Source organism: Synchiropus splendidus, chromosome 2 (genome assembly GCF_027744825.2).
Source record: "Synchiropus splendidus isolate RoL2022-P1 chromosome 2, RoL_Sspl_1.0, whole genome shotgun sequence".
NCBI classification, from domain to species: Eukaryota; Metazoa; Chordata; class Actinopteri; order Syngnathiformes; family Callionymidae; genus Synchiropus; species Synchiropus splendidus.
Window position 1 is genome coordinate 10,956,664 of NC_071335.1, and position 15,235 is coordinate 10,971,898.

The window sequence follows — 15,235 nt, forward strand, 5'->3', positions numbered from 1 at the left end:
CATTGGAGCAGACAATTTAAAAATGCCAGTTGAACTCATGAAAATGAGTGTAATAAGATGAGCTTAAAATCACAATCTTCTATGTCACTGCAATAATCCCAACTTGTATAGAAATATAGTAATGAGACACCAGCTTCAAAATGTCTGGGTGAAGTAACAATAAAACTGTATCTAGCTGGTGACCTTGTCAGGTTGATTTTTTTTTTCATTTTGGGTAATGGCTTATCAAAGAATGAGTCAAACCCAGAGCAGTTGAGAGCTAGAGCATTACATTATGCAGCTATTCTGGCATCCAGGGTCAACTGCCATCACATGAAACGCAGGAGGACATCTTGCCTGCCCATCAGTGGGCACATATGAAAGGAAACTGTGGGCTGTCAAAGTATTCTCCACAGTCACATTTGCACCAGGGATTGAAGACTGAGTGTGTTTCTGTATTAGTTATTGAACTAGACAATCTTTTAAGTATAATGACGGATTGTTTTGGACACCATAAGTCTTGGATTAAAGAGGAGGTCTTACCTATCAAAAGCTTCATCAGCAGGTAAAGGTGGGAGGGCTGTTTCTCCTGCTGGCTTCAGTGTGAATGGAACATCTCCTACGACGGTGCAGGTCACTGCTCCGTTCTCTCCCTGGTCTCGGTCTGACACCTGCACCAGGGCCACAGGCGTGTCCACCAGGACGTTCTCTGGTACCAAGGCTGCTCCATCTCGGACAGGAATCCGACCAATCTTCCTGATCTCTACCACTGGGACATTGTCGTTTTCGTCACGGACCGCCAGAATGACCGTGGTCCGGTCAGAGCGGGGAGGCTGACCTCTGTCTCGGGCCATCACTGTGAACCGAAGCTGAGCCACTTCTTCTCTGTCGATCCTGTGCAGAACACTCAACCATCCCGTGGCTTCGTCCAGCCTCAAGAGTCTCCTGACGGATTCAGTGGCAGCGCCAAGGACGTACTCTACTTGGCCGTTGACGCCAATGTCGCGGTCCGCAGCCCTGACTTGGAGAACCGGGGTACCAGGAGGGGCGTTTTCGGCCATTTCTGCCTCATACGTGGATTTTTCAAACTGAGGGCTGTTGTCATTCACATCTGTGATGGAGACTCGCAGCAGCGCTTGAGAAGAGCGAGGGGGGTTCCCTCCATCTCTAACTTTAAGGATCAACTCATACGAGTCCTTCTGCTCTCTATCTAATGTGCCTTTCACAATGAGCTGAGGTTGCTTCTCTCCGTCTGGTATGTCTGCTACTTGAAGCTCAAAGACACTGCTCCTGGCTCCAACACTCATATCTCCGCTTCTTCCCCTTCTGTCTCCAAGTCCAGCCATAGGGCTTCCTCCCGCCGCACGCCTCGCTGAGGTTGAGGTTGCGCCACCTTCCTGGATCAACTCGTAACGGTCAATGCCATTTCGACCAAAATCCCGATCCGTGGCAGTGGGCAGCAGATAAAGCGTCCCTATTGGACGGTTCTCCTCAACTGAGAGCTGGAGGACAGGCGACGGAAACGACGGCGTGTTGTCGTTGATATCTGTGATGACCACGCGACCTTCGAACAAGTCTACCCAACTCTGCAGGGGTCCGATCACCGACACCTCGAAGTCCAAGAAGCACTCGTTTTCATCAAAAATCATCTGGCACTGGGGCAGCTTCTCTCTGTCGATGCGCCTCTGGCTTGTGGTAAGCTCCCCGGTCACATTGTCAATCTTGAAGAACTCGGAGCCGCTCTCCAGGGCAAAGGTCACATCCCCATTGCCTGTACCTGCAGTGAGACCCAGGTCGGCGGCCACGTTGCCGATCTTGACGTCAGGGGGTCCCTCCTCTGCAACTCGGTACCTCAGAGCTGAGTCTGCACCGGGTAGCTGAGTCAGCAGCTGCAGAATCAAGACCAGGAGGCTGAGAGCCTCTGCACTAAGACTCCGCATGGCTCCCCTCCTCTGGTAATTCCCTTCCTGTTTCACCGAGTCTCCCGGCGTGGGCACTTCTATCCTCCTTTGATAAGAGTCACCGAGAGCAGACAAAAAGCTTCCGAGTGAAGTTTTATTCAACTTCTACTATAGCGCGGCTCACAGGACGTCGCGAGGAGAAGTGAACGTCCATGATGCTCAGTAAAATGTCCACATGGAGCAGCATCTGTTTAACGGTCCGGTCAGTCGCTTATTCGTTTTCAAGAAAAATCCCAGTCACATTCGGGACAGCGCTTTTTTTCCTCCCGTGTTTCTCAGTCAAAACTGCAATGCAGCACCACAACACAAAAGAGGGTTAAAAAAAAGGGACAACGCTCTTCGATTGATTTTTCTTTTTAGAATAACATCCGTGGAAAGCGATATACAGCACAAGAGAGCAGTTTTTCTTTCTTTCTTTTTTCACAAAAAAAAGTCTCCGCCGCTGGTTCTTACCTTAGCGCCGGTTTTCCCGCAGTGGAGAAACGTGCCAAGATTCCGCCACTAAGTTCTCACAACTATAGTTCCTGATCGCGGCAGGGAAGAGTGGACTAGCGACAGCTTTCTCCGAGGCGTAAACAAAAACAGACGCCGGGATTCATCAGCAGCAGTTATTCCTGTGAAGCGCATGTGCTCGGTGATGGACCGAGTCTGGATGCGTCTTTCTCCAAGAGTCCCGCATTCTCTCTCTCTCTCTCTCTCTCCTCAACATGCGCCTCCTCCTCCTCCTCTTCTTCCTGTTTTCCCCTCCTCTCACCTGCACTACTCGGGACTGATGCTGCAGTCTTTCTCTCGCCTCCTCCTCTCTGCGGCTGCAACACTTCCACGGCCACGCAACCGGATCGCTGAGCTGTAACGGGAGAGACAGCAGAGGCGGTGTTGGGTCGCCGTCAGTGTGTATGTCGGTTAGCAGGGACAGACCTCACCCCCTACTCCTGTCATAGAGGGAGATGAACTGGCTTCGTCCTGACAGCTCCTGCTGGGAGTGTATCTTTATTCACATATTCTGACAGAGGACAAAGGAGGCGAGGAAGAGTGGTCCCGGCTTGAAGAGTCAGTTTTTATGCTGGCGCAGCGTTTTCCGCGGGGCAAGTGCGCAAGGGCTCAATGAAATCACACATTCAGATTCCACTTCCTACTATTAATGAAACATTCAACTGCCATTCAGCCCCTGATCTCGCAGCACAAGCTGCCGCGTGTCAGTCCCCGCTGACGAGGGGTGGATGTTTTCGGACAGAAGAGCGCATTGCAGCATCGGTCTGCTGAACAGGATCAGTGCTGCAAAGTACTTTGCGCGCCTTATTTCCATGTCACCTCAGTTCACACCGCATGCACATGACCCCACTGTAGCGTCATGGGGTTCCCTTAATGATCCTGCGGAGACTAGGAGCTCACCTGCGTGAGGTGAAACATCTCTTGGTCACCTTCATGATTATAATGGGTGAGACTGGAATGATCAGGAAGACAAAGGACAAGCAGTGACGGAACTGTCTTTGTGAAGAAGGGCAGAGCTCCATCATCAGGCAGAGGCTCATAGTAGAGCAGCCTGCTTCCTCTCTTGTGCAACCTGGAGGTGACCAGGAACACGGAGAGTACGACTGACCAGGCAAAGTAAAGAAATCCCTGACATCAAATAAAAAAAAAAAAACAGAAATCAGAAGGTCTTAGGTTACTTTGGCTTTGACCTCACAAGGTTACAGGTAAAAGCCCTCATGTGGCCTGCAGCTGCACCAGCTCTGATGGACAGCCTCGTATCCATCTCTAGTCAGGATCACAGTAATTCTGGTAAATTCGTTTTGAAAAAGAAGTTCAGGGTCAGTCTGCAACCCGCAACCTTGATCTGAGCTATGACCCTGAAAGTGTGTCACAATCATCAATAGTTGAAGGACTTTCAGCGTAAACAATTTAGAGTTAAGGATGATGAGCGGGCCAGTGTCCAAGCAATGATGTCATTGTTGCTGCGAGTTTGGGAACTAAGTCTTTCAATAGTGAGCTGCCACCAAATCCACCCAACTATTCAGATGGGATTCCCCACATGCAAACATGCATTCTTTGCCGCTGACTCAGCATCTTGAGGCTCTCGGCATGAAAATCAGTCCGCGAATCCTGCACGAATCATAAGAATCTCTCATCTTTCCAACAGAGGGAAATCCTCCTTCTTTTGATAAACTAGAGTGACAGAGAGTCCAGAGGAGAAAACACACTGTTACGCCTCTGCACTGAACACCAGTGTTGCCACAGTCACAATAAAAAAGTAATCCAACCACTGTTTACTCCATTAAAAACTCACTTTACTGATCCCTTAATTTAAAGGTAAGTAAGATTACACGTTACTTTATTGCCCTCATTGCATATAGAAAATTTCTGAGGCAATTTTGAGGTTATGTTTCTACATTTAAGCTTATAAACTGTTGGCCTGGTCACTGTATTCACACACTGGACCTAAAATACCCCCAAAACATAAATGAATGAGTTTGAAAAAAAAAACAACTTCTCTTCCTGTGACAGCCACAATTATGAACCTTTTTAATGAAATGCAAATGCAAAGTGTCCACATCCATTTGCAAAATAGTAATATCCATAACAAGACATTTAAAAAGGCAGGAAATGCCCCAGGTGTTTTTGACAAAGTCCCTGTCCACTACAAGATTCAGGTATACAATGCCTCAGTGTGTCACGTCTCCTGTTGATCACCTGAAGGCAGTAGCTCCACTAAAGCAATGGCTGGAGTGACTCTGCGCTTAGTAACGCTGGAAAAACAATGTATTTTCAACTTTTGAGAGAAGGTAGAGCAGCATCAGTGAAATTTCTTCCTGCACCCAACATTACTCAAATAATCCATACAAGTGTGGATGGTTTCATTAATCATAAGTTTAAGTATAATTATCATTTTACTCAGCGTATGAGGGTGAAAACTGAGCGTCTAGTTTTGAGTCTGCACTTTCAACACCTTTTTTTACTTTATTTAATCAGTAATTTCTGCACATTCGTGGACCATGTAGGTAATAGTAGTAGAGTTGGGAGAGTTAGGGTCGTAACACTGTCATCTGTTGCCGATACCAGTAGCTAGAAACACACAACCCTCTCCTCAATCCTCTGGTGTTTACACGTATGTGCTATTTGCTACGTTGTTGGCAGCTTGACACGTTGGCTGAAAATGTGACTGACGTGTCCTGCACATGACCTCATGCCCCAAGATGCAGCAGATGATAGCAAATATAAATGTCAATAGGAAAGTAACGCTCAGTGACTTGGATACTGTAAGTAACATTAGTTACATAGCACCGTAGATTACTTATTAGTGAAGTGGTTACTCTGTAGCGTGTTACTGTAGCGGCATCACTGTTGAACAAATCCTAACCAGCTCAAGTGTTTCAGGTGGTGTGAAGGATTCATAGTCGTGGTATGGAACTGAACCTTCATGCAGAAGCTGAGATCTGCAATGTTCATTTAAGGAACATAATCAACCGCCAAACTCTAACCCAAAGTTAAATCCTTCAGGTTCACCATTGTAGCATTTTTCGTCCTGTGATTTAGCACATAAAAAATGCTTTTTTTTTTTTTTTTTTTTTAAACCGGCTGCACCCAATACAAATGACAGCCGGACATTTTGAGAAATGTTAATTGGTTTTGTGAGCGCTGATGAAACCTCGGGGCAAGATTGTGGCCGCTGCTTAATTTAGGGGGTCAGACAAGTTTACTTTAAGTTGATTCATTAAATAGAATGGGAAAAAAAAATGTAATACATTTCATCTGCCTCCTCAAGTATTCTGTTAAACGCAAGCCATTAAGATATAATTGAGCGTGAATCCTCTTTCATCAGCAAATGAACTGCAGTTTTAATTTGCATATTGAACGGAAAGTGAACCATAGTGTGTGTGTGTGTGTGTGTGTGTGTGTGTGTGTGTGTGTGGAGAGAGTGAGTGGAGATAGAGAGCACTTTTGTACATTAGAGACTGGATGTTCTTCTGAGATACATGACCTTGTTTGACATTGATTAATACCAATCTACATTTTGTGTGGAGAGAAAAAGCTTGTGAGGCGCAGCAGAAAGAAGTCATTTAAATCTTACAAACATGAACACACACACGCAGTGCAAAGTACACATTCTATATGTGGACTCTTCTGCAGATAATGATAAAATAATAGATCAAGAGGAAGAAACCCAGGGGTGCAGATTTGAAATGATGCTTTCAGGTCAAATATTGAATCATTCTACCACAGGTTATTGCACTAGCTACAAAGTAGCCTCTTGAGGACACATTTTTAGTGAATGACAAATGGAGATTTCGGGTTTCAGAAGTCAAACCAATATTGTGAAATGTGTAAGAGGTCATAATATTTGAGCAACATCAACGCTGTTCATTCTAATGAAAGTGTGGACATCACTTCCTCTGGAGTCTCCATCATTAGCTCTGACCCGTCGCTGCTCCACTCAGAATTCTGTCTATGTATCGGTTTATAAGCGTTTCCCACTCGCGGTTCTGCGTCAGGACGGATGCTAATTGCTTATTGATTCCCGCCCTGGCGCTGGTACTCTCTGGGTTGAAGGAGTGGCTCTTTGGTTAAAGTCCTTGGATTGAAACGCACTTTGACAACAATTATCATGTGGCGTGGACTTCTGCCAGGTCTGGCTTCATAACTACAATCCTTTGATATTTTGGCTGCTCACCTGATGGACAGTCTACTGAAAAAGTCTGTAGTTCACTTCCTTTGTAGATTTAAAGAGCCTGGGGATTTCAAGTGGATCCTGCCACTTGGTTGACTAAACTCGGTGCTTTGATCCATTAACCACTTCACAGGGCGATATCTCACCTCTCTTCTCTGGCCTCTTTTTGCCCTGGGAAGTGCTACATCCCAGAAAAAGCTAATTCAATGGTTTGACAATCGCAGCTTGTGCACCTGTGGGAAGATTCCGTTTTCATTTCACTTCCACACAAATGATTGTCCCTGCAAGGAATCCACTTTACTTCATTTCTTTAAGATTCTGGATAGTGTCATCACAAAGTCCAGGTATTTATGGTAAGTTGAAGCACTTGGCTGCAACATCAAAAACCTTGAAGTTGAAATGAGCACAGAAAGTGGTTAAAATCATGGAAGCTAAATCGATGAGTCATCTGCGTGAAACTTTACTTCAGAAAGTTGCAGTCCACATGGAAAAATGGTGCACATTTTCCAAAGGAAACGGCCTTAAAACACATAACATAAAACAGCCTAGAATGCATTTTCATGCCAGAGCCATAACAGAAAGACGATAAATGAAGGACAGTGTGTTCTCTGCATGAATGGAGAATGCTGTTCATCAGTGTTCAACACGAAGCCAGTGGTGCTAGTTAAAGGACATGGCACTCTAGTACAGGGTTACACACATCAGTCACCTTGAGAGCCTTTTTTACAATAAAAAAAAACCCAAATTGAACGCTGCATTTAGTGCACTCAACAATAAATCCAAGACAATGTCAATAAGCACTTAAATAAGGAAAACATTGAGTCTACAAGGACTTCTTTTAACATTTCCCATCAAAGGCTACCACAGCAAGATGGACAGTTTCATCATGAGTGTGTACAGGCTGATGTGTCCAAGAGGTTTTCCTGGATATTGACCGCACGAGCAAGGTAAATATATATAATTCATGAGAAATAAATAAAACAAAATCATCTGAATTTTTATTCAGACAACGTAATAGATCCAAACTCTGTATCAACAATTTTAACTACACTCTTTAAAGTCCTGGAAGAGGAGAATTGTGAAATTGTGGCCTGCACTTGCGTTTCTTCATCGAGGCTGCAACTGTTCACTAAGCCTTCCCTGAGGGGCCAACAGTGTTATCAAGCACCCCGGACAAGACAGATCAAGTCAACAATCCGAGGGGTTTACTTCACCACACCAACTCTTGAACCCGGGATAGAGCTTGAACTCTTTACTGATCAGTGGTTGTCCAGGGTTTACCGCGTCTGGGGAACCATCTGGAGTGGCAGGGTGAGATGCAACACGTGGACCCCAGCTCAGGGTGGCAGGAGGGAAACAACTGACTGCTTTTGAAGAGCGTCTGATGATGGAAATCCTTAACAGAGCTATAATAGGGCTTTGACGTACCTTTTTGCAACAATTATGAAACGTGAAGAGGCTTGATGTAATCAAGTTGCCATTGAAATGGAACAAACGCACCAAAATAAAAGAATGACAAACAGCCACAGCTCCTGCAAGTGGACTGTAAAACCGAACAGATGATGAACTGGACTGTATTGTAGTACTGAATGCAACATGAACTGTCACAGAAACTGGGTGGTCAGATCTGATTATTTCAAGTTCATTCAGGTTCCACTGAATACACTTCACCAAACCAAATTACCAGCACAAGAGAGGCAATGGCTGTGGTTACATGGCGGCCCTGAAAATCGAATTATTGCATGAGAGCGGCTAGGTTTAGATTTTTCAAATTCATGTAAAGAGCTTACTCCAACTACGGGAGAGAAATTAGAATTTTTCTTAGTCGGACTACATGACCTGGATAGGGCCTTGCATATACATTTTATTCAAAGCTAGTCAATAAAAATAGATATAAATACAGGCGAAGGGCAGCATGTGGCCCCTGGGCCTCACTTAGCTCACCTCTGAAGTAACCCAACATCATGGTCAACCTGCAACCATGACAGGTCCTGATGGCAGAGTGAGAAGTGGGACATACACTGGCCCACATCCCAAAAGGTGCAAACCAAGATCAGTCCTGGTTATTTTGAGGAGTCTGCTTTTTAAACATATTCAAAAATGAGAAAAGTTAGAGATGCAGGTTGGGTCCAAAAAGGGTTTTGTTATTTGCCAGCAACACCACTCTGCATGCTCATCATTCACCCACATTATGGATTTGAAGAATAAGGAGACTGCATTCATTATTAGATCTATGACCAGAGTGTTACTTGTACAGGTCCAACCATGGTTAGTCACTGTGGTGGAGAGAACAACATATACTGTAAGTCAGGGGTCTGAAACCGGTCCTCAGAGGGCCACAGTGGGAGTAGATTTGTCTGCTGTCTGGTGCTGCTTGTTTCAGCTGCCACCTGATTGGCTAAACTGGGTGAGCTTGTTTGGTTGGAACAAAAACCCGCACCCACTGTGGCCCCTCTGTGGATCAAGTTTGAGACCCCTGCCTTATGTTGATGGCTCATGTTTTGGATATGTTTCCACAAAAGAAAACCGCAGCCAACAAATGTCAATGATCAGCATTCCATCATTCCCTATTTTATTCCAGACGAAGGCAGCGGCCTTGTTGAAACTTGCTGCCACAGTTTGGGCCTTGAAAGTTTGTGTGTGTGTTTGTTATACCTTGCTGAGTGACAGAGTTATGTCATTTTACTTTCTTAAAGTGTATCAAGGGCGCCCAGTCTTGGACCAACTCTCATCTGTACCGACATAAATGTGTCTGAAACACAATGTATTTGGACAAAAAGAGCCTTTGTCTGCAACGGCACATATTAATAATCGGTTCTTTGCTTTCAGACTTTTTCAAAGAAACCCTTTGTTTCTGCATCCATTTGTGTGCTGTTGTAATTCACATGTTGTTCACATGTTTCTTACCGACGATGACTTCGTCTGATCATCGATTTGTTGTTTTCCCCTCATGGATATTTACCATTTGAACGCATCACGCAGGTACGCCGAGTTCTATTCTCCAGCTTTTGTTCGAACAGCTTTGATTTCTCAAGAGGGGACTTCAAGGTCAGATGGTTGTGTTCTGCCTCCAGCTAACACACAGGGTCTGATCTTTCTTTCATCCACACCGCACAATGGTAATTGATGGAAGTGTAAATGTTTAAATGAAAAATATCTTTCATTTCATTATTGTTACGAAGAGGGTCAACCACATCGAGAGTGGATGTGACGTGTGTTCTCTCCCGATGGTGACGCACTTTTGGAGCACATTACACAAACATATTGAAGTCAGTTTCATTGGAGATGTGCCATTTAATCTTACCAAAAAGCTCTCAAGGCGAGCACAGTTAGTTAAAATATTGAATGTAAAATACAAGAACGACTTTGATTATCAGAATAAAATCGAGATCAGTGTGTATACTGCTCATTATTTTCGATTCATTGGGCGATATGAATACGGTAATAAGATTAAAACAGCTTCCATAGGTAACACAGACAAAAAAAACGATTCAAACATTAATGTTCAAAATAACAGCCAAAAAAAAAAAAATCTACTACACCATCATTTCGCTTTGAGCTCAGGGGGATCACTCCAACTCAAAGTGTGTGCTTGTTTTATCCACTCACCTCAAGTCTCCTCTCCTCAAGAAACCCATCCTTGTTCCATCTCAAGAAGACACTCACTGTGCCATCTTTAAAGGGCAGCTAACCTGCCTTTGCATCTTGTCTGACTTATGTAGATATCGCAAAGGTTGTATTCGTGTTCTACCTTTCAGGATTAGATCGACATATTGTTACGTTCATCCCTGTTTTCAGGAGTGGAGTGGACAGCAGTGTAGTGACTTTGGGACATCACTGCTTGAGAACATACATGTGTAACTTTCCACTCACCAAACTCATGCCGCCATACACAAGTTGTTCTGCTGTGACTAGAGAATCTGGGTGACTTTGGTGTGATATATTTCAGAATGTATTTTTAGTGCTATCACCTCTTGATCAGTTATTGTCAAATGGTGGGTCAGGAACCAAAAGTGGGTCACAAAGGCGCTCTTGGTGGGTCACGTACTTCGTCCTGAGCAATAAATAACTTGATTTTTTTCAAGAGTGATGGTTGAAGCAGCTTATTTTCTCTTTTGTATTGATTCAAATGAAGTTGTTTCATTGCCTTGATTTGGTTCAGGCCTGCTGGCTGGTCCCAAACCAGACCAGTAGATCAGAAAAGAAGGTTTTCTGACTCAAACGTTGATGAACTCAACCAAAAAAAAAAAAAAAAAAAATCAATTAAATTCCCTCCCTATTCTTTTCTCCTCCACATCCAATGATTTACTCCAGTCCCTGATCAATTGCAGCAGAAACGTTGGCGCAAAAGCGGAAAGAAGCCAGTTTGGTATTGTACTTCATGAAAACAAACCATAGTGCACTGTGAGCCATTACAACGTAGAAAGTCTCTGTAACTCTATGTCTAAGTCTATGTCGATATTTAATATCCCAAGCCGACATGGGTTCCTGTTTATGGGTTTGTCTGGGGGGCTTTTCTTGCTCCTCACTTGTTTTCCTTTCTGTTGATACACACAACTTATTCTCATATCTAAACTTTGACAAGACTCACTTCCAGTGATGCCCTCTTGCTTCATTGAGGGATGTCAGCGAGTTGCAACTTCTCCACAGTCTCGGGCTGACTCTGATTTGGAATGATAACAGTGTCTCGCAAACATTATTCACCACGGTTTGTTGTGTTTGGGACTGAGTAGCCACGGAGCCATGGCTCACCCACGCTACACTGAAGCGAGGTTCGTTCCCAAATGTTTCTCCTTCTTTTTGAATTTTGAAAAGGTTTCAAAGAGAGAATCAGTAAGACAAACTAATACTGGAGGATAATGGTATCCAAAATGTTACACACAAAAGTCGAGTGCAATGCATGGTACGAACACATAAAAACGTATCTTGGATGGCTGTAAAATATTCTGCTTGTTCCTCTGGGCTAGCTTTTCCACTGTGACAGGTGCACCCACACGCTCAAAGGCACACAATGTTTCTTTCTAAAGAACCTTTTATTTTCCACCTACCAGGTAGATTTAGGAGGCCTGGAAGTATGTAGCATCTGACAGTCAAAGATCAGCACATTCAAATTCCTTCTTGCCACTATTCCTAAATCACAGGGCAAGGCCTGCCTTCCACCTCTTTGTTGTCTTGACAGACATTATTTTCCAATCTTGCCTCTGCAAGACGTTGTGGAAGGGTTTACATATTTCTGTCAGTCTGAGCAAGGAGGCTTACACCTACGCTGGTTGTTAAATCCTAGTAAGAATCGACAATCCTCTTGACGTCGGACTTTGCCTCCGACAGCTTGCAGTCACAAAGAATGTCAAAAATACAACAGACAATGCGGAGCACAATTTATTTGACAATTGATCATATGAATCCCAGGCAGGTCTTATTCATACGTCTGAAGAGAAACAAACATTAGGTTGATTGAACAGATCAACTGAATGTAAAGAGAAATGCCAGTCAGAAAATTACACAGTTGGAGAGTTGGCCAAAAGATTATCCACCCTCCAGTGAACCGTTCATGTCAGAGTAACTTATTTTCTGACTAAGACTAAGACTGTGCATTGTGGACAAAAACATATGATGACTGGTTGGTGTCATGACATGGAAGCAACTGTATTGCTTTGAAATACATTATAGCAGAAGTTTACAAAATGACTTATATTGTTATTATCAAATTTTACATTCAGATTCAGACACAAATATGGACTGAACCATTTAATGTCATGAAAAATCCTGAATGAATGTAATTTATTTTGAAAACTTCTGTCTTTAGCTGGATTGAATTAAGCTCACAAAAGTTTCTGAATAGAATTAAATATTCATCCTTTTTTTTAGTATACATATACTGTATATCTGTGAAAATTTCTTTTGTGCTCACTGCACACATCAACAGAGACCCTGGGTGACTGCAGCATGAAGTTATACATCCAACTTCTGGATTTTATAAAATGACAATAGATCATCTTCACTTCTCCCTGGGGTGTTGCCACTTCAGTATTTACTTTTGAGGTACAACTGAAGGCCCAGGTATGTTGTTTACATGCAATTTAAAGGTCCAAACTTAGCCCGACAAACACAATAATTTGGTTTTCTGGACTGTCATGTGACCATGGCTACTATCATATAGGTCACCACACTTACGTGCATGAGAGTTGATCTGGTTTTTAATTCATTTTAAAGTTAAATTTAATTGACTTTTAAGCCAACTAAACATCAAGCTCTTCCAGGCCTCGTACCTGATTTGTCCCCTCACGTTGTTGCGTCCATAAAGTTGTAAAGTTGGAGCAAAAATTATGAATGCACGAGTACATATTTCCCCTGAAATATTCAACACTTTTGACATTAGAGGGCTGCTCAATAGGTAGATTGTAGCGCAGGAAAACAGGTGCGTCATGAAAGAAGCGTGATATTTCTTATCGCTCTGGTATTATACCACTAGAAATGCTGGCCAGAGAGATGTATACTTTGTTAGACTATGTTAAGCCCGCATTGTGAGAGGAAATAGAGCACTTATTTGAAAAAAAAAAAAAGAAATAAACATCAATGTCTTGCTGTCATCACCGGTCAGTTGTACATTTTGCGCCTGTCTTCTTGACTGAAATGACAATAGGTTTCAATTGATAATGTGGATATCCTGCCGTAAAATAAGAAGCGCAAGAATTGTAATTTTCCTGTCTGTATTGACTCGGACAATTACTGTATTGTCAGACAGGAGTACATTTAAATCCGCTGTCTTGACAATGCGCTGTCTGTCACACTTGCCAATTATAGTTCACTTCCAACAGCCTTAACTCCCGATTCCTGTGCTGAATAGCAACCCCAGCAGTGCCCCCGAACGTCATCAGCTTTGGAAATGCTGACAGCTTGAAAAAGCAGCTGAGTCATTCTCAATGAACATCAGAAAGCTTTTCCTCCTTCCCCTCTATCATCAGGATAACAAGCGTGCACAGACAGCAAAGGCATCACCTCCACTGCAAAATTCCCGCTGCAGCACGAGCTGTCAGAAAGTTAAAGACCATTCACCTTTTTTTCTCCCTCCGCTTTTCACATTTCAATTTTATTTTCCGAGAACAGATTTTCAATTCAGTGGCACTATTGAGAGTACAACAATAAAGCACTCCCGGCGATGTATCAATGAATAGCTTAAACATAATGTGGCACAATCTCATATGAAATCGGAGGGAATTTCACAAGAAATGGCCACATTTAAAACGTTCCATCTACGTTGTCTTACGTCTCCCTAAACACAGTCGTTGCCCTTTATTGTCTGACAGCATGATGCCATGGTGCATCACACATTCACTGACAAGCCAAAGCCAAAACTTCTCTTTTGCCCATTTGAGATATGAAAATAAACATCAAAAGGGAATCAGTATTTAAGCATAAACATGAACTGAACAGGCTTCCACGACAGTCTTGAACATCCACACGCAAACTAAGTTTTAAACCATAAAATATCAGTTGGTTAGAGAGATGTTTCCATGTACATTTTGGTGAGTTATATTAGGAATGGATGTGCTGGGTAGAAGTTGAGGAGAAAGACACCCATGAGGTTCAAATAAAGAAGCACATGAAGAGGAGTGACAGGTTAAAGTGGACAACACTGACTTTCTGCGGGAAACCCCAATGGAAAATGTCATTTGACAGAGAAGAGGAAACAAAATCAGATAAAATGATGGCTCAGCCAAGGCAATGGCTGGCATGTTACAGTCTATGACATGAGCCATAACATGGCACAATACAAGCAACATCCGACTTACGACCGGGATCGAAGTCAGATTGGGTTGTAGCTACTACTGTAGTGGTAGATGGCTGTGTGAGAGTGAGATGCTGGGATACTGTGCTGCCGTAACTGTCGTACGCATTGCCGGGCTGCTACATGCTGCGGTGCCAGACATTGAATAAAACAAAATAAGCATCTGCTGGCCGTGATCGTAAGTACGGGTGGACGTATGTCGAGCAGGTGGTAAGTCGGATGTTACTTGTATAGTAAAGAGGGATCGGATTCCCTGACTTGTTCAATAACAGAGTGATGGGACCAGCGAAACATGTCTACCTTCAGTGATGTCAGCAAGGATATACGCCACTGCAGCACAGTAACATGATCACATTTGCCAACCCATCCTCACTCCCGTGACACAATATATTGATGTTAGTAAGGTGGACTCTTGTGTCCTATAATGACAGTGCTGCATGCCTTCAGTGTTGCATGTTAATGCATAGGTGTTAATAGGGTTAAGCTGCCAATGCATCAACATACAACATTAAAGGCTGCCTTTTGTCATCAATATTGGACACAACATCAGTATTTGTGAAAAATATATAATATATTGTTTATAGGCAATGGCTTTGTGCCAATACAGCTGGGTACAGACCTTCTTCTTGGTTCTTCGTCAGACCTCCTTAACACCTGCTTAAGCTTTATTTGGCTCTTGAACTAACATGTTTGAAAGCACCTGGAAGTGACAGGAAACAAGATGGCAGTGAGAAGATATGGCTGACAGTGCTCGTCCTATGCTGGATTTTTGAATGTCCTGTCACAGCTCTGTACTGTGGAGACAAAGTGACAATCACAGGATTCACATCTCCGCTGGTT

At 43.4% G+C, this 15,235-nt stretch overlaps 1 protein-coding gene across 2 annotated transcripts in view; it reads right to left on the reverse strand.

Moving 5' to 3' along the window:
• Nucleotides 1-2,890, reverse strand: part of LOC128753414 (protocadherin-7-like) — a 55,856-nt gene extending 52,966 nt beyond the window's left edge. Inside the window, exons 1-2 of one of the 2 annotated variants that reach the window (XM_053855102.1) lie at nucleotides 2,394-2,890; nucleotides 523-2,225 (exon numbers count right to left, since the gene is read on the reverse strand). In XM_053855102.1, the coding sequence (XP_053711077.1) occupies nucleotides 523-1,919 (1,397 nt within the window). In that variant the 5' untranslated portion in view covers nucleotides 1,920-2,225; nucleotides 2,394-2,890. Of the gene's footprint in view, nucleotides 1-522 lie in introns of both variants that reach the window. The other variant, XM_053855101.1, reaches the window with a different exon arrangement.
• Between the last annotated feature and the right edge of the window lie 12,345 nt (nucleotides 2,891-15,235).